The 18,836-nt window shown below is 41.9% G+C and overlaps 1 protein-coding gene across 1 annotated transcript in view; it reads left to right on the plus strand.

Moving 5' to 3' along the window:
• The window catches only part of SEMA5B (semaphorin 5B), a 135,165-nt gene extending 118,225 nt beyond the window's left edge, over positions 1 to 16,940 (plus strand). The window contains exons 20-21 of the mRNA XM_026082200.1: positions 236 to 441; positions 16,785 to 16,940. Coding sequence (XP_025937985.1) covers positions 236 to 441; positions 16,785 to 16,940 — 362 coding nt within the window. The remainder of the gene's footprint in view (positions 1 to 235; positions 442 to 16,784) is intronic.
• Positions 16,941 to 18,836: the final 1,896 nt, after the last annotated feature.

The following is an 18,836-nucleotide window of genomic DNA, read 5'->3' on the forward strand; positions in this document are numbered from 1 at the left end:
GGAGCTTTGAGAAAACAATGCATGAACCTGTTAAACGCACAAGGCAGAGCTGCAGAGGGGAGAGCGATTTGCAGGGAGATTATGTCAGTTTATGTTAGAACGTAAGACTCTGGCTTCAACAGCTTATTAATGTTGATCCCGAGATGTCATAGCTCTGATTTGCACCTGTGGTCTTGTCGGCAGAGGGAAAGAGGTTGTTCTTTAAAAATAGCATCACTTGTCATTTCCCTTGCAGGTTTTAGTCTCATCCATCTGATTGCCACCGGGGTCTCCTGTTTCTTTGGCTCTAGCCTCTTAACGTTTGTGATTTACGTGTACTGCCAGCGCTGCCAGAGGCAGTCCCAGGAGTCAACCGTTATCCACCCAACCACTCCCAACCACCTCCATTACAAAGGCAACACCACCCCCAAGAACGAGAAGTACACCCCCATGGAGTTCAAGGTAGGGTGCTCGATGGGAAATACCACAAACAGCTTGATACTACCTGAACTCTTCCATATTTATGTCATGGTTTGAACTGGGTAGGTTTGTGTTTCTGTGCCCAGCTGTTAGCATTACATGTGGGGTTGAAGTGGGACGTGGGTGATACTGAAAGTGCATGTAGCAGTACTGTCACAAAGGGGTTAAAAAGTCCCATATTGCAATGGGATTTTGTTCTGTTTCACAGCCCTGATAAATGCCAGCATGGCGAATACATACCAGCGTACTCCAGCCCATTATGACCATTACACATATACAAATTGTCCCCTAAGAAATCACTAAGAGCTCAGCTCAATGCATTGTTAGTGCTTGGTAAGAGGAAACGGAGGGGAGGAAGAATAAAAATGGAAACTTGAACAAATAGCTGGGAAAATGCTGATTGGTGGGATGAGATTCTGGAAATACTTTGGGATCTGCAAAATCAGAGAGAACAGGGAAGGAAAGAGGGTTCTGCCCCCTCTGCCAGTACTGGACAGAGCTTATTCCCCAGGCAGCTGCACAGAATTCAATGGTAGCAGCAAAATTGGGAGAAAAATTAGGAAGAGATGAGTGTCAAAGTAACATGCTCTCTTGGCATGTCCACTTGCTGAAGAGAACATCAGCCATTATCCAGAGAAGGTATGACTAAGGGTGCAAAAGCCAATGCGCTGAAAGACTGGCACACCGTTGTGTTTGAACCTCGGTCTGCAGGTGAAGTGTGAGATCAGAGGGCTGAGCAGTGGGATGGACAGAAGGGCTTCCCATCACCCCGGGAGGAACAGCCTGCCTAAGGTCACTTGAGCAGGGCGCAGCATGTCTGGGACTTGAACACAAAACAGAAGGAAAGCCGGCAGCTGCTTGCTCCTTCCTGGAGCTGTGTGCTGTTGACATTGTCGTTGTGTGTTTCTGCTGATCTGGCTGGACTTCTGATCGAGATCTTATAGTAAGATCAACTGTGAGGCCATAGACTAAACTCCATGGGTGCTGGGGACAGTTTCTGTGTAGAGACTTTATAATGCTGGGCTCAGGAAGACTCCTGATATATGGCAGCGATTGCAATATGAATACGCATCAGAACTAAGAGCTTACATCATATTTTTTGAAAAGAGTCAACATTTTTCTGATATTTTAAAGGAAAACAGTTAGAGCYGGAAAATAACAGACCAGTTTGGCAATAAGTATGTGCTGAATTCCTTGTGTTGGGCATTGCAGCCCCTCAGAGGATCCCACTGTCTRTAAATGCAGTCTCAAAAATACATTTCCTGACAGCATAAGGCTACAGTTGCATACAGTTTAATAAGGATGTAGCATCATAATGCGAGTCAGCATGGATTTGTGGAAAGTAAATCATGTCAAGCAAATTGGATTCCTTTTCTAAATTAAATAAACATTGATCTAGATAGAAGGGAAGCAGCAGACATATTGGGATCTTCAGAAGCTTTTAACAAAGTTTCACAGGATGTATTATTCTACATGTTCTGCATACACGGGTTAGGTAGTAATTTATTAAGACACTTAAGGAATTGGGGACTGATGCTGGAAGCTTCGAGCTATGAGAGTAATCCTTTAAGTTACGTGAATAGTTGTCAATAGGAAGACTCAGGTGAGAAAGACTTGCAGGAACAAAGGTGTGCAAGAGGGTCCTCATGTTTCTCACTTAGCAAACAGTGAAGAAAAGATACAAATTATTTCTGTGGGCAAAAGCACTCTATATTAACATTTTTTTCCATGATTTATACTGTGCTTTCCTATATGATCAGATGATCTAAAATTGGAAGAATGGTTATAATTTGGAAGGATGAAGCTGTTTCCGGAATAATCTTGATYGATTGGGTAAATGGATTATGAAATGCAGTATGTCTATGCAAAGCAGTGCAGTGGAGTAGAAGTAATAGCAAAGCCAAGCAAAGTTTAAAATGGCAGCAGATTAGTTAATGTAGTATCAGGAGGGAGTTGACCTCTTTGATAGATCCATTTCTGAATACTTGATGTAGTGTGTAGTGACAGTAAGCAGCTGTTAGAGACTTCTTTTGAGAGACATAAAGAGCTTAGGCATTAGATCAAATTTTGAGAAGTCTAGTTTATTTAAAGGAAGGCATTAGCTAACTGGAACTGCACGAGGTACGGTGGGGGGAGAAGGGACTTGGATACAAGGAGAGATAGACCAGATGGGGCTTATTTATAAAACGTTAGGAAGTGAAACAGTTCAAGTTCATAAATCTGCAATCATTGGACAGAGCAAAACTAAATTTTTAGGAGCAAGGGACTACTTTGTTAAGAAGAACTTGAAATGATACTTTCTCACAGAGAGTGGTAAATGAGGCAGATAGACTTACAGAAAGGGTAGAATCTGTTTATCAAGTGAAGCCCCTTTTCTCTATCCCTGTTGAATGTTTTCTTATCTTCTTCTTCTTTRTTGTCCCTCCTTTCATAAACTCTTGCCTAAAAAAGTCTCATTTAATAATACAGTTTTGCCACTCCTCAGTGTTCCTTTGAAGAACATAGTGTTAGTGCAGTAAGAGGGAGGTTGTCTGTGCTCTGTGCTGTGTAATTACTTACAAAACTTGTTATTAGCTAGCTTTGTATTTAGGAATAACTGGCAGATTTTTGTAAGGGTCAGGAGGGAATTTTTCATGCCATCAAGGAGCATGTGTGGTTTTATTGTGGTGCTGCACAATTAACATTCAAATGATGGAGGAGCTAAAATTCCCTTCCTGGAAAATGAGAGTTAGACTGAGTTTGGATATGGGCCCATCTGAATTTCAAACATGTGCATATGAAAGAAAGTACAAATACCTGAAATTCCAGATTTTAAAACCAAGTAAGCTTCTACTCAGAAGATGCCAAGAAAACTCCCCCAGATATTTTTTAGGTAAGGAAAGCAAAAGAATCAATGTGTGTGTATGAGTGAAAGAGTTAATAAACCCAGGATTAAGCAAATATATGGTGTGTAGACTACTTTTCAGTAACAGAAAACGATAATGCATAGTGACATGATGGTAGCAGAAAGCTGAGCATATGCACAAGTCTATTATTTTCCATTCTTTGATAATACTAAGCCTTCTGCAACCATCTTTATTTTSTTTTCATCTTGAAATATCTCTGCTCTCCAACCAGCAGGTGAACACAGTAGAAAGTTTGGCAATGTTACATTCAAATATACAGCACTGAATGCAAACTTAGAAATCAAGGTGAATTTTATATGAAGGCAGATTTTAATGAAGGAAGTGCTAGCTGAGATGAGCCTTGTTGGACATTCAAGCACAGCAATGCATTAATGCAGATCAGGTGTAAATATTGTACATAATGGTGACCTATTGATCATTAAGTTGATGCTAACTTGCCTAAGCAGTGTTTTGCAGAAGAATGCTTTATTTTTCCTGGCTTCTTTTCCCTTCCTGTTTTGCTTTCTCAGAGATRCTGTGAGGTTTATTGTTAGCTATTTTAGCCGTGATGTCTTAAAAGATTTCATGCATATGCATTTAACAGAAGCACATTGATTTTCATTTGTTATTCACAGATTGTAGGGGAGAGACCTTTTGGGTCACCTAATAAGCAGTTCATGTTTCATTAATTGGTTAAAGTTCATACAGCRCTCTGACAATATTGAAGACTGTGCAGAACAAGAGCATAATGAAATAAAAATTATCTACTCTTCACATTTTGGCATGATGGGTTACAGAACCACCTACCACCTCCCCGGTACTGCCACATCGATTAGTTAATAACTGGCTATCAAAGCAGAGAGGAGAACCTCTTTTTTAAAGTGTTGCTAGCTACTCAGTGACTTACTCATGTGAGTTACTTTTTAACATCATGCTGGATGGAAAGCCAGATGATCCTGCAGTAAAAGCAGGAGGATATAGGGTCAGGGCTGAGCCCTTGTGAGTGAGGAGCTCTAGGAACAGCCACACATGGAGAAAGGATTTGGACTGAACTTCTTCCTATTGCTAAATCCTCTGCTAATAAAGGGAGCCAACTTTTGACTCTACACGGGATGTGGACAGACAAAGGCATCTGCACATTGGTCCAAATCCAAGGTCCAGTGGCCTTTGGATCAGGCCAGATGTGATCAGTGAGAAATGTAAGTTTGCAGGATTGGTCATAATGATGATTCTGCAGATTTGCTTCTCGATTGTGTTGGACAGATCTTCCTCTGTCCTTCCTTCCTTCAGCACTGTTTTAGTCATGAGTCATGCAGTCAAACTCTTTTTGTACTGATGCCTGAAATAAGCTAGGGAAACACTGGAGCACTGCCTAAGCTCTAGGCACCATTGCTGCTAAGGGCCATGGAAACTAAGGGCCAAATACTGAAGTTCTGCTCAAGCAAAATAGTCATTTATGTCAAGGAGCAAATTTATGAGAGCACTGATTGAGATAGCAGGCTTTGGCAAAGAAAGAAGGAAACTAAACTTTTGATGTGTCACCTGATACCTCAGGTTCCTGGGAGGGCACCAGAACAATACAAGTTAGCTTGGATGGGACTGTGGGTCCAATAACTGCCCAAAATTCTGTAACAAATATAAATGCAGCCATGAAAAAATGGGGAGAATGCTCGCTCCATCACTTGGGAGTCTATAAATAAAAAGTTACAAAGAATTCTTCTCAATAAAGTGAAAACAATGCTGTTGAAAATCAAATAACAGTGCAGAGCACACACCCCCCGCAAAGGACTCCCGACACTGTGATCCACACTTCATTAGGAATCCCGAATAATTCATGGAGATAAAATATGAATGTGGAGGGCTATGAAACAAAAAACAATTTTGCATTTGGAAGAAGACTCCTTCCAAATAAAACAAGAGCCTGGGTCTTTGATGTGGCTTCCAACATTGTAATGAGGAATAAAGCTCAGGGTGTAAGGAAGTGGAGCCCTGTATGGTTTTTAAATGTCTTTCCCTTGGCTATGGTCATTTCACTGACACTGAAAATCACACCTTTTTGTAGCAGGGAGACAGCCAGTGGTTCAAGTTTAAATGAGGTTTAGCTGCCATCAAGTCCCCTAGAGAAATGTTTGTCTAAGTCAGCCTCATACTCTGAGGATGTTTGTTTCTCTCTTCCATGAAAAACTTAGGGCTTTGGTGTCCTATTGCTTTATTTGATATGTTGCTACTTCAACTAAAATTGGCTAACCCATTTGTTCATAGTGATCAGAGCCCATACGCTGATATCATTGTGATATAAGCTTTTTTCTTTTCTTGGTGACCCTTCCACTGTGTATCATTCAAGCCTGGGGAAGTGGCTGTAAAGTTCAGACAAAAGCCAGCAGTTGATGATACCCAACATAGTCAATAAGTCATCAACAGTCTCCCTTAAACATTTGCTTTAGCTGCATGGCATTTTAGAGAGAGATTTAGCTGATGTAATCATCTGGGAAAAAATATATAATGTGTGTGTGTGTATATATATATATATATATCGTAAATCAGATTGAAACATAAATTTTGTTCACAGTGAAGTTCATGTTTAACAAAGACTATTTCCCCTGAACAAAGTGGCATTTAAGAACATTAACTGCTTGAATGGCAGAGTACATATTTTTAGTACTTACCATGAGTATAGTATTATTTGAAAAAGAATAGTAGGGGCAGGGGGTTGTATCGGCAAAGGAGCATTGTGCCCTTTCTTGTATGATCCTGCAGTTGCAAATATCACTTCAGGGGACTCTCAATTTACATAATGCCTGCTAGGAAGGGAAAGCAAGAGAGCTTACTGATGGGGAAAAAAGGATTAAGTGGTGCGCCTCAGTCAAAACCTATTAGTGTCTTTTTCTCCCCTTTATATCTTTGGATCGAGTCAAATTGAGCAGTCAAGCATGCCTGGAGGTGTGGCTGTCCTGTGATGATAACGCCCATGGAGTGATGTGCATCTCTTGGAGGTGTCCTCACCCTGTGGCAGCAGCGCTCAGCAGGCTGCTGTGTGCCTGTCACAGATATCTCCATTTTATAGCTACATTATTTAAGAGCAGGGGAAACTGCTCGTTAGGGTGTGACTGTTTCGTTGCTCGTGTTCCCGTGAGGGAAGCGCTCCCTCTGGGATGCCAGACAGCGGCTTGCAATGTTCCTTCAGTCGAATTTGGTTCCTCCTCCCTGCAATCTTCAGGCAAGCCCTTCGTTACTTCGCAGTGCTGTTGCTGCTCGCTCTGCAGTAGGAATCCACATTATTCCTCTTTCCCCAGCATTTTGAGAGAGTCCARTCTTGGGGATTAATTTTTAGTTTTCCTCTTTAAGCCATCTTGAGAAGTTTTAAGTCACAGTAGAGGTAGATGCTTCATATTACTCCTGCCATGTTCTTTTCTGATGACTCAGCCTTCTCTCCTCAACCGYGTATGACCAGGCGTATCTCCTCTACAGTCACACCAGGGGTATGGCAGTGTGCTCTACCTCTCATGGTCTAGACTAGTCATCATGGATGCTGGAGTTAACCTTATTTGCTTAGCTGTGTTAGCCTTATTTGTAGCTGTGATGATTGGTGGACACGGGTAAGACAGGTTAGTAGGTAGACAAGATCTTTTCTTTGTTTTTATTAGATCAATGAATATAGCTGGAAAAAGTTTTGACCATATGAGCTGCTATTTCAGACCTGAAAGACAGGTGTGCTCAAAAGTTCATCTAATTTTTCCAGCTATCATAATTGGTCTCATAGTTGCTATTACCTTTTTCTTGCATTCTTTGCTTCCCCTAATTTCTCTGGYGTTGACATTTAGTTGCTCTCCACACTCCAGTGTTCTGGAAAAAGKAGAATTAAAGGAAGAATTGCAGGACTGGGAATAATAAAATCTCTCTGCGCTGTTGCATGCTTACATGACTTCCCTCTACTGGTCAGAATAGGAATAGTTCAAATATACCCTGGCCCCATTTGCTAAAAGTTAATGGTTCTTGCTTGGCTCAGGTGCTTGAAGTGGTGGTTCCCTCCTTGTCTCTGCGAAGCTCTGACTGGCAGTGGTATGCGCCAAAGTCAACCTGGGAGAGCCTCAATGCCTCCAAGACATGCAGGAGCAACTAATTATGGGTTTGCAGAAGAGTTTAAAGGGACCCATGAGGGCAGGGAGGTAAGCAAAGGGAGAGGGTAATATTAGACAAGCAATATATGCCAGAAAAAGTATAAACTTTGTGACACACGTGGAGGGGAGCTGCATCGCTGTTCATCTAGAGTAACTCCACTAGTGAACAATGGATTTTTAGGTAGAATTGTAAAGAAAAGCAGCTGAATACATACAAAAAACAGATAGCTCTGTTGGTTTTTTAGAGCTAGAGCTCAATCTCAAGAACTTGTTTGGCAGCTCTGAGGGAGGACTGAAGAAATACCCCAGCTGTTTTTTCCTGAACTGTGACCACAAGCACCATCCTGAAGAGCAACTGGGCATCAGGGCTGCTCAAGATGTGCTGGCTGCCACCATGGCACAACTGCAGCAACACTACATCAATCGCCACTTTTCCACCATTGCGCCCTTTATATATGCAAAGTAGGTTTGGCRAAGGCAGGAGTGGCTCTGCCTGCATTCCCCTGTAGGCAAGGGGAATCCTCATTAAGTCAGCTTTAATGTTGTCCTGAGATTTGGCACAAAGCATGTGAATGAAGGAAAGAACTGAAAATCCACAGATTCTAGATGGACTGTATCCCAGAGTCTGTGAGAATCAGCTAATGAACAACCCCAATTACCTTTATAAGTATCACGGAAGTTGGGCAAACCCCCAATGCCATGAAATGCAAAGGTAATACAAAAGCATTCATATGAAAGAAGGCCAATTTCTTCCCAGCTAATTGAGTCACTATTAAGCTACCAACTCCAATGCACTAAAATCACACAAGTAGCTCCTCTGCATGGGAAAGGCTGGTTGGATTTGGGCCTATGAGAAAATACCTGTAAGTACACAGGACCCCAACTGATAAAATACTTCTGGATATTCCCCATTCAGCAAAGCATATCAGTGGGGTATTAAATCCTTGCTGTCTTAAAAGCTTGGCAGAGTCAGGGCCATAATAAAGAATGAAACCAGGAGAAGCAAATGGGGTTGACCCAATTGTGCTTTCGGTTACAGCAATGGGAACTCATTGAAACCAATCTATGTCAGTGTTCATACGCAGGCAGCTCCGAATGAATATTTGAGAGGCAACACAATCACACACTGATGAAATGAAAGGTGCTTGGGTGGAACTGACAGCTGAGCTGGGACCCTTGTGCTGAGAAGGAAGAAATCAAGTATGATCACTTTTTGCACTGTKTCAGCATTAGTGGATGAAGAGAAGGCATTTGAATGAGCTACATAAGGGGAGATTCTCACTTGGTTAAAATGGAGCTTCACTGGTCTGTACGCTTAAAGAACAGTACAGTACTGGTGTCCTAAATAATCTTGTGACATGTAAGTACAAATTGGCTTGGACAAGAAAGGTGCTGCAGAGATTGAAATGTAGCTAATGGACTGTAAGYGACAGACAATCTTTAATGGGCATGTGTAAGGCCATGGGGGCAAGTTGTTTGGGGCACTGCAAGCAGTAATGCAATGTTTGGCTTTATTTAATATCTTCATGAACAACCTCGGAGAGGGTGCAATCAGCATGTTAATTAAACGAGCAGGAGATATTAATGGGGAGGTGTGTCAAAAAACAGCCATTGGTATAGAAATAATGGAAAGTGTCCTGGAGAGGTTATAAATGTAGAGAGGAAATATSAAGGTGAGATGCAGCGTGGGGAGAAAACAAAGCAATCTTGAGGAAAATAATCAAAAAGCAGCTATTTAGTGGGTGGGAGATGCTTGGAAAGCTGTAAGACTATAAGAGACTGAATGGAGTTAACAGATGGCAAATTAGGCCCTGTCTCTACTTTTATTTCTATTTTTACTACTACTTTTTTTTTTTTTTTGCACCACTGCAGTTATACCTTTGCAGTTCTCAGTCTAAATGTAGTGCTGTGGGCTGGCACTGCTCTGCATGACTTATGGTTGTAATTGCGTAGAATAAGCAGCTCTGAGGCAATCTGAAGACTCAGGGCTGTTTGCTCCAATATAGCTGCGACGAGGCGGTGAAACCTGCCTTCTCCGGACAGACCTGCAGGCTGTCACCRTGGCCTTACTAGTGCCCATGCATCAGCTGAGGCCCCACAGCAGTTGGTATAGATGGTCTTCTGCACCCAACGTGAACTCTTTAACTTAGTTTTAGAAGGCAATTAAGATACCTCTGGTGAGTTAGTTTGGGTACTAGAGCATGCACAAGGACGGGTACTGTAGCTCAACTGATTAGCCTCTGTAGTAACATTACTGCATGCCTGAGTGGCCCAGGAAGGGGGGAGGAAGGACATACCCTGAAGCATCATAGTAGGGCAGTAAGGAGACAGTTTATACCTCCCCATATAGCTGAGATCATGTCTGCTAGTGCTATACAATGTAGCCTACAGCTATACATTGTTGTATTATATTGTTATATGTGTGTATATATAGTTATATATTGTATATTATACATACAGCTATATATTGTTATATACAGCTATAATATATATAGCCTGCAGCTGTACTGGGTAGCAGCTTGAGGCAGCTCTGAATTCCTCTTCCATGTGGACACAATATCATGAGTGTTGCCACCACCAAATTACTGGCAAGCCAGGGCTAAAAACACACTTCTGGGCTACGCACCTGCACTTGAGAGTGGGCAGACTTCCACTGACTCCTTGGTCATCAGTTCCCTGTTCAGAAAAGTACTTAAACCTGGATCTAGCTCTAAGCAGGGCCTCGCTTCAGTTTGGCTTATTGTTACTTACAGTTCATCTTGTCGTCTTACCCATGTGCTTAAAGGCAGAGATGTGCCAAAGCATCTTTCTGRTTATGGTCCTTTATGTCGCCAACTCATGGGGTTTTTGTAAGTTTAAAACGGCAGTAATATAACTTCACTCCCTCCCAAGTATAAGGATAAAATAGCTATTTTCAAACAACCGTAGAAAACTGAAGCTATTCATTTTCTCGTAATTGAATGTTAGTTCCATTGTCAACCTGAGCACATCTACAGATGCTGCTGTCATTTGGGGGTTGCTAAACACAAAGATACCATTTAATTTATTTACCAATAACAGTGAACAAAGAACTTCCAGTCTAAAAATATGGTAAGCTTCCATCCAAAAGGAACATGCAATCCTTAGTTCAGTCCCACAGTAGGCTTTTTTTTGGTATCTCTTTTCAAGTGGGAAAACCTCCTTATGTAGAAAATAGTTTTGTCATCTGTACAGCTACACTTCACTGTAAATGCAGCAAACAACCTTACTGAGTTCAGTGGAACGACTTAATATATAAATCCTGGGCACCACTACCTTTGACTTCAGCATGGGCAGAGCTCACTAGCCTTTATAAAAGCTTCAGGTGAGACAGTTTGTGCAGCATCAGACAGTAAGCAAATTTTTAAGAAAAACCKGAAGGATTTACTAAAGTCTTAAAAAAATCACTTATAGCTTGCAGTAAATACTTGGGTTTTGTAAGGTCTTTCTGGCAGCTTTCCATATTTCCAGGGTTGTTTGTAATGTATGGCTTGAGAAGCACAGCAGTGTTGTGGCATCCGGTTGATCGGAGGAAAGGGAGCCTGTGGGTGGGCCACACGTCATTTATTTTCCTGGTGTCAATTATTGCCAAAGAGGTTATTTTAGTTGTATGGTTTATTTTGTAGAAATGTATCTATTATGCTAATTATTTCCAAATTTACTGTTTAATTATAATTCTGAGATCTCTACCTTGGTACTTCCAGAGAAGTACAAGCTGTGGGAAGTGCTTTTTAATATATTTCTGCAACCCGAATTCGTTTGGCTAATGTTCCTAGAACTCAAAGAGTAATATCCTTTAACAAGAAGGCAGAGCTAGCTCCATAAAACAGCTGATCTGCATTGAAATGGCATTTTGCCCGATCTAATTTCACTGAAAAGAACATATACAACTTAAAAGCAACACAGCAGAAGCTACAAGTTGGATCTTGGACTCACTATATCATTGCACARTTCCCTTATCCCTCCCTTTTCCTGAGGGAGAAGGGGGAGTAATGGCCATCTAACTCTATTACTACAGRATGTCTGTGGGATACTGTTCCAAGGAAAATTGAAAACACTAATTCTTTTAGAGCTAGTTGTGCAACTGAATTCAGTGGGGCTTTTGTCACCGATTTCTGCAGAGGCAGGACGCAGGTTTCCGTGCACATCGGCTTGATCTGCATATTGCTAGGAGGAGTGGTTTGCTAGGAGCTTGCTATCTGGTACCTGAGCCCTGATTTTAGACCTTTGCCTACATCCACAGTGGATGACCAAGGTTAACATTTACTGGAGTGACTGCCCTTGGTTCCTTAGTGGCTGTGCTCACTCCATGATGAGGGAAAGGTTTTTCTCTGTAGTACAATGGAGAGTTCAACATTACAAAAAACCTTGCGACATGGAAGCTTCCAAGTGCCCCGTCCTGGCACACGCAGTGCATCTTTGCTGAATGATGGCTATTGGAAAGATGCCGCATGCTACGTTGTTCAACTTATGCAGAGGTTGAAGTGGTGATTATTTAACCACAAATGCTAGACCTGGTGGTTTGAAGACGCCCAGAAAAGTCACCCAACTTTTTTTCTTTCTTTTTATATCTGTAAAGAGAAAAGTGTTGTGGGTGGGAGGTGGAAGAACTGAAATAACACCTGGTGACAGACAAATAGTAGGGAAATTGTTAGGTGGAAATTGCTTTTGCTCCATTGATTTCACTGGGACTGTGACGCTGTGTAGCTGGGGAAGCTGGTGAAGATTAGCTTACAAAGCTCAAGAAACTCACTGACTCCCCACAAGGCCCCCAAAATAGAAAAGAAAATGCGGAGCACTAAGAGCATACCAAGCTCTGCGTGGTGAGATCAAGGAAATCTTGTCATTGTATTTCACCCTGTTGCAATTACCCCTACTTTATGGCCCCTATTTTGGTATTGGTCATATGTGTACAGGAGGAAAGCCTTGTGGCAAATGAAAATGCTTTTAGAACCATCCTTTTCATTTTAGCTTGCCAAAAAGGATATAGAATTCCTTTTAATTTGGAGGGGGGGGTGTTCATTTTTAAATCAAGTTTTGCAATTTTGATGATTGTTTATTGAAAATTGAAACATTTGAGCTGTTTATGTGAGTCAGAACTGTTTATACAGCTTGAGCATGCAGCTGTAGGACAGGAATAGTACTGGAACTCCCGTACTGTTAAGCATGAAGATGTTTTGATACATCTGGGAGAATGTAAGCAAGTAGGTCAGTGGATTATGACTTAATGATTTGGAGCAAAGGCAGAATTTGGAGGAGTAGTGGCAAGGAGTTGCTGGAGAAAAAGCAACAAATGGAAAATCTGAATGATGATTAAGTCTAAAAATATCAATAGTAAAAGCTGAGCAAAGTTTAATATATGAATATGGCACAATGCAATCACGTTTAACACAGCTGGCACTTGGCTTTACCTTGGAAAGAACAGCTTGAGCATGTATGTCAGTATTTTGCCTCCTATATGAATATCAGAGATGAGAGCAGCACAGAAGAGGGGATATTGGTATGCTTTCCTAGACTGTTTCAGTTCTAATTAACTGCTAATACAATAGTAATAGTGGTAACTAATTGTTTTTACATTTCTGTAGGTACTGAAATACTCAATATTCTTTGCACTTGGTACAAACATAGAATTCACTGGCAACAAGGTTGGACCTTTGAATTAGTTGAGACCTATAGTGTAAAAAGGTGCTGCTGGGAAGAGAGCCCACATGGAGAGATTTAACTGTGGTCCTCTTCTTGCACTGTGCGTGTGTGAGTGTGAGTGTGAGTGTGTGTGTGTGTGTGTGTATCTCTACAGTTCCTGATTTCCCTTCTTGCAAAATACCAACCAATTTCTAGTGCCAGAGAACCTAATCATCTATTTATTAAAATGAGACAGACAATAAGTTTGTGTGGGGAAATGTTAAGGCAGTGCACATTGATCATGCTGATTTAGGACTGTACTGCCATCTCAGTGTTTCTGGAGACAAATTCTTTGCAGCTAATTGCATTATAAATTCCGTTAAACCATTTTCATAAGGTATTTCCCTAAGATATAAGGCCCTCCATCAGAACCAACGAGAGCAAAGGAACAGTTGTGGGTTTTTTTCCTGATTAAATGTTATATGAAAGTAAGACAAGAGAGAGGGAAAAAAAAAWGCAAATCTTGTTAATTAAATGCTAAGTCTTCTGTGAGGGGCTAGTTTTAAACACTGTGGGTTATGTTGAAATTCATACAGCTTTTCCAGCCAAAAGCCAAAAGAGTAGAGCCCTGAGGTTTTTGTCCTCAGATCAAAATGGTCTTGAGCCATCCCAGACCAGGATTATCGATGACACCAAATATCAGAAGTTTCAACCCTGGCATGTCTTTAATCTTAACTGTCTCAAAAAATGACCCAGACAAGCCCTGGATGCTGGACCACCCCGCCAAGAACATCTTTCATGGACTGCTCTTATCCTGCAGTTTTCGCTGAGCATCTTTTCTGTGGGTGTCCTTTCAGCACCTGCTCACACAGAAACCTGCTCCTCACTGACTCGCTCCACCAGTTTCTCTCTTCAGGTTGACAGTGGCTCTCCCCTGTATGCCAACGTAGGCATGACAGTGGCGTTCGCTCCCCTGGTATGGGCCGAGAGCCCAGGGAGCGGGGCAGTGGGGAATCAGCCTCTTCCTCCTGCTGTGGATGTCCGTGACCTGGGGGATTGCACTGCCCGCGGTAGGCACCAGAGCTAGGGACGCCGATAGGGATGGCAGTCGTCATGTCCAGCAGGTGTGAGCAATTGTATTTGTTTGCCAGAGAACAGTTCCCCCAAATACTCAGTCAGAATGCATAGCAAAGTGTTTTATACCGGGGGATCTCAATCATTTTTACCAAGCTGGGTCAGAGGATACTGAAGCACAGAGAAGTTAATTGAATTTCCCCAGGAAGCATAGCAAGCAGCAGAGAACTGAACCTGACTCCCTTGTTTCCCAGCCTCAAGCACAAAGTGGCAGACTATTGCCTACACTATTTTAATATTTCTTTGGGTGGCTAAGAGCAAAGTATGACATTTCTTTTTATTTCTTCCTCTCATTTCAAAGGGCAAAAATTCTCTTACCTTGGAAGTATTTGTCATTTTGAGTGTGCCTATACAAATTCTCTCTTCAGCTCCTACAACCATTGTGCTGTGAGCTCATCTTATAGAGTCCAGGCTGGGAAAGATCCCAGTCAGACCACAAGGAGACTGGTTCTCCTCCTGGTTTCACATATGAGATGTTTCAGGTATTGCCTGTTGCCAAAAAATGTTACTCAGATATAGCAATTCGAGTGATCATTGTATCATAGCTCCTGCATCCCTGATTGGACAAACAGTCCAAGTCTGTTGATTAGTTTAATACTTTTCTTTAAGGCATTTTCCTTTACACAATCTGCAATTGGGAAGCTATATTTTTGCCAGCTTGCTTTTGCCAGGGGAAAGCCTTTCCTCTTAACACCTTGCGTGAAACTGGGAGTCACAGTTCCCAAGGTAGCTGCAACTGTGAGTCTGCTAACAAAAGAAAGTATTTTTTCTTCTTCCTCCTCTCCCCCTCCCCATGCAGTAAAATTGCTTGATTAAAATGAAATTGGAACATAAATTTACTTCTCGTGGTCTTAGCAGTAGCTCTGGTCATTTAAGCAATAACAGCTGGCATGTGGCTAAGCCCCGGCTGTGCTGTAGTTATTTGCACAGGGTGAGACCTAACTGTAGCCTTCTAAAAGTTGGACACCCACTGCCAGCTAGTCGCCTGGCTGCTCCCAGGCTGCGGCAGGGACAGGGGCTCTCCCAGAAGGCAGTTTTCATCCACACCTGCTTTCACATGGGAAGGAGGCCTCTCCCTGGATTACTGATGGAGCCTGAAGTTTAGGTGGCTGAAGTGAGATAAGTTGAATCTTACCCTTCGTGATTTGCTTTTTTCACTAGAAGAATATAGGAACCCTCTTGCCTGGGTGAGCTATGGCTCCACTATGAGTAAAGCTAATGGAGCTGGGTATTTCATGGTTTTGAACATTAGTTAATTAATTTCCATCTCTCCCTGAGCTGGGTAGGGTATGAGCTGCTTGTCTCAAAGGGAAACTAAGCTGAAGGGGTTTCCCCAGAAGCATCAAGTTGTAGCAGAACAGCCAGTAGGTCCCAGGACTCGTTACTGCTCTAGACCCCTCCGTCTCTCTGCTCCAGACAGGAGAGACACTCATACCCTCTTTGGAAATGTGCTGTGCAACTCTCATTAGGATTCTGCAATAACACGCCTTGTGTTGTGTCTCAGATCAAAGGCGTGAGTTCCCTGCCTTGCAGCATAACAACCCTTTAAGGGGTGCATAGGAGTGATTTAGGCCAGAAGTACATTTAAGACATTTAAGCTAAGGGTTATTTGAAAAAAAGAACTCTCATAAATGTTCCTCAGAAATTACAGCCAAATCCATTCAAATCAGGTGACTAGAAAGATGAAGGATAAAGTTTCGTACAATTATTGCATCCTCCAAGTCAGGATTTTGTTCTTGTGCATAGGTAATGGCTGGCATAGCAATGGGTTTTAATCCTGAGGCGGGAGGGGGACATCTGATTGCTGGTGGGAAGAATAATAGTAATTCTTGCATAACACAAAGAAGGGGGGAGAAGGGAGGGAGAAGAACACCATTTCTAAATTATAATGGTAAAAGGGACATTTGTGGTTCTCATTTTTATGTTGTTGTTGACAACACTTGTTACATGGTTGTTAATTTTTTTTAAGTCATTTTAGTTTTTCCAAAAGTGACCATGATTTGTTACTTATACTGTAGCTTACAGAAGTGACACACTTAATATCGGGGGGTCCAAACCTGGATATCTACCAATGGAGATGGAGATCAGGTAAATGCACACCTGCTCTTCCAAAGAGAAAAAGCTGCCATTTGGCAACTGGCTTGAGAGGGAGCTGCAGGCTATGTCGAGAACATTTTAGAAGAGATTAGATTGAGCACTAGCATTAATCACCAAGCTCTGTGTAGGCCCAGCATGGTTTTGATGATCAGTCAATGTGCCATCTACTAGGAGACTCCGGGTCTCTGGAGAAGGCCCTGGATTCTAGCCCTAGTAATAGTTGAGCACAGATCCACCAAAGGAGACCTGGCAGGAGCTGTGGGTCCCCCCGCAGGCTAGCCCCATAGAGATTACGATGTACCGTCTTACTCTCCCAGCCGGAGGGAAGGTGGTGGTGGTGGCAACAGAGACCATGCTGGAGAAGGCAGGTGAGAGGGAGGTATCTGCAGGTAGAAATGAGTAATTGTGACACACCATTTCCATGTCCGTCATTTTCTCTTCTCTTTTACAGACACTTAACAAGAACAACTTGATACCAGATGACAGGACCAACTTCTACCCGTTGCAGCAAACCAACGTGTACACAACAACCTATTATCCCAGTACACTGAATAAATATGACTACAGGCCTGAGGCCTCCCCTGGAAGGACCTTTACCAACAGCTGATGATGGACAGACCCTACAGGACTGGATCACTTCCTATATGAAAATTTTTTTAATTGATTTTATGGACCAAATATTGGCCCCATCTCTAGATGTAAATATTGTACAGTAGGGTCTTTTTTTTTTCCTTTGGTTAATTGTATTACTTGTAAACAGCACATCTCTTTACAAGGACAAAAAAGCATATGGACCATTCTGCAGAGCTTTTGTGGATATTTGGCTGGAGATGGCTCTTACTACTGCAACTGTTTATGGCTGGAAGATCAGCATTTCTATCCAAAGCCGACACTGTCAAGGAGCTGACTGTGTGCTGTGCTCAGCGTTCACCATGCAGCAGAACACAGCTACGTACAGGTGCACTCTAAGAAACACAAGAGGTGGCTTCTTGGAGCAAGGAGTGTSTGTCTGGTGAGGAGCATCCTTCCTGGGACAGGGTAGCAATGGTGCACTGGATGACACGTAGCTCACGAGACAGCCTGAGCGGGACTCCATCATGCCAACAACTCAAAGAACATTTTCTTTTTCTTTTCCTTTTTTTTCTTTTTGCTTTTGTTTTTTTACATTTCTGCAAAAAAAAAAAAAAAAGTGACTTTCTAGGGCAGTGTTCCCTGTATCTTCAACAGAATCTTTTCTTACTACAGGAAGTACTCTCCACAGCCTTCTTTGGTAATATGCAATCCAGCTGATGAGAAACAACACACAAACAAAGTGCATTACCCAAAGAAGCTTTCCAGAATGTTTCCAGTCTTAATTAAGAGAAAATTATACAGGCAGTGAGAAGTTGAGCTAAGTAAATGTTGGAATAACATCGGCGACATGAACTTGGAGTGCCTAACAAAGAAAGATGTTTATTTCACTGGAAAAAAATACGTGATGATTGCCGCACAAGAGCCATGGGCTTTTTTTTCTTACTTTCTTTCTTTCTTTTTTCTAAGACCGTGTTAACTCTTTTTCTTCTAGCTTTGATCCCGACTGTGTCTGCCAGGAGAGGCAACTTTAGAGGCCATGCTCTTCTTGTGGGAAGTCACCATGCTTTGGGCTTATTTTTACTCTTGTTTTACTGTTGGTTTTTAGTTCATTTATTTTCAAAGAGTGAATAATTCTGACTTTGCAGGGGGAGAGTATTTTTGTAAGGAATGTTTCCATAGTCTGAGATGACCCAGAAAGCCTGCTGCACATTCTTATAGCGTCTTCCAGTCAGTATTCTATGAAATAATAACACAGCTGAGTAATGTGCATTGTTTGCCAATATTTCTTTAATTTTTCTGAACAAAAACAACCCGACAGACAAATGCTGCTGCAGCTATTGAAGTAAATTGGGGCAGTGGCGTTATTAAACAGTATATCCAGCCTTGAAATGTAATTTTGTGTATGTGTGTGACTGTGTCTATAAGAACTGTATTAGTTTGATGCAGAAGCCATGTTGTCTACAACCAGATGTTTGTCTGACATAATTGTTTGGCAAAAAGGAAACTTATTGCTGGTGCTTAATGTACAATTACATCCAATGTGTTAGCAACGTGAGCAAGTTCACCACTGTTATCATTCAGTGTTTCTAAATATTTATAATGAACTCCTGATGCTAAGAATTTTAGACTGTTGCAATACTGAGCATGAGATAAAAGTACACCCCCAAAACGCGCATGAGCTCCAAGTGGTCCAGAACTTGGATTTGTTGTCTGCATCTTACTCAAGCAATTGCCATGCCTATGCTTGGTCAGTGACTTGGACGTGTTCCAAGTGGTTCCGTTTATATTTGCTTTATTTCAGATTTTTGCTGTACGCCAACACTCTGCTGGTTTCTCAGTGCTGTTACTTTGCAGTTGCTTGTTTGAAGGTTGAGCTTGGGCTCTGTGCTCAGGTCTTTCACGTAGGTAGCTGGTAGGAACTGAAGAACAA

This window comes from Apteryx rowi, unplaced genomic scaffold, assembly GCF_003343035.1.
Source record: "Apteryx rowi isolate R43461 unplaced genomic scaffold, aptRow1 scaffold_57, whole genome shotgun sequence".
Lineage (NCBI taxonomy): Eukaryota > Metazoa > Chordata > Aves > Apterygiformes > Apterygidae > Apteryx > Apteryx rowi.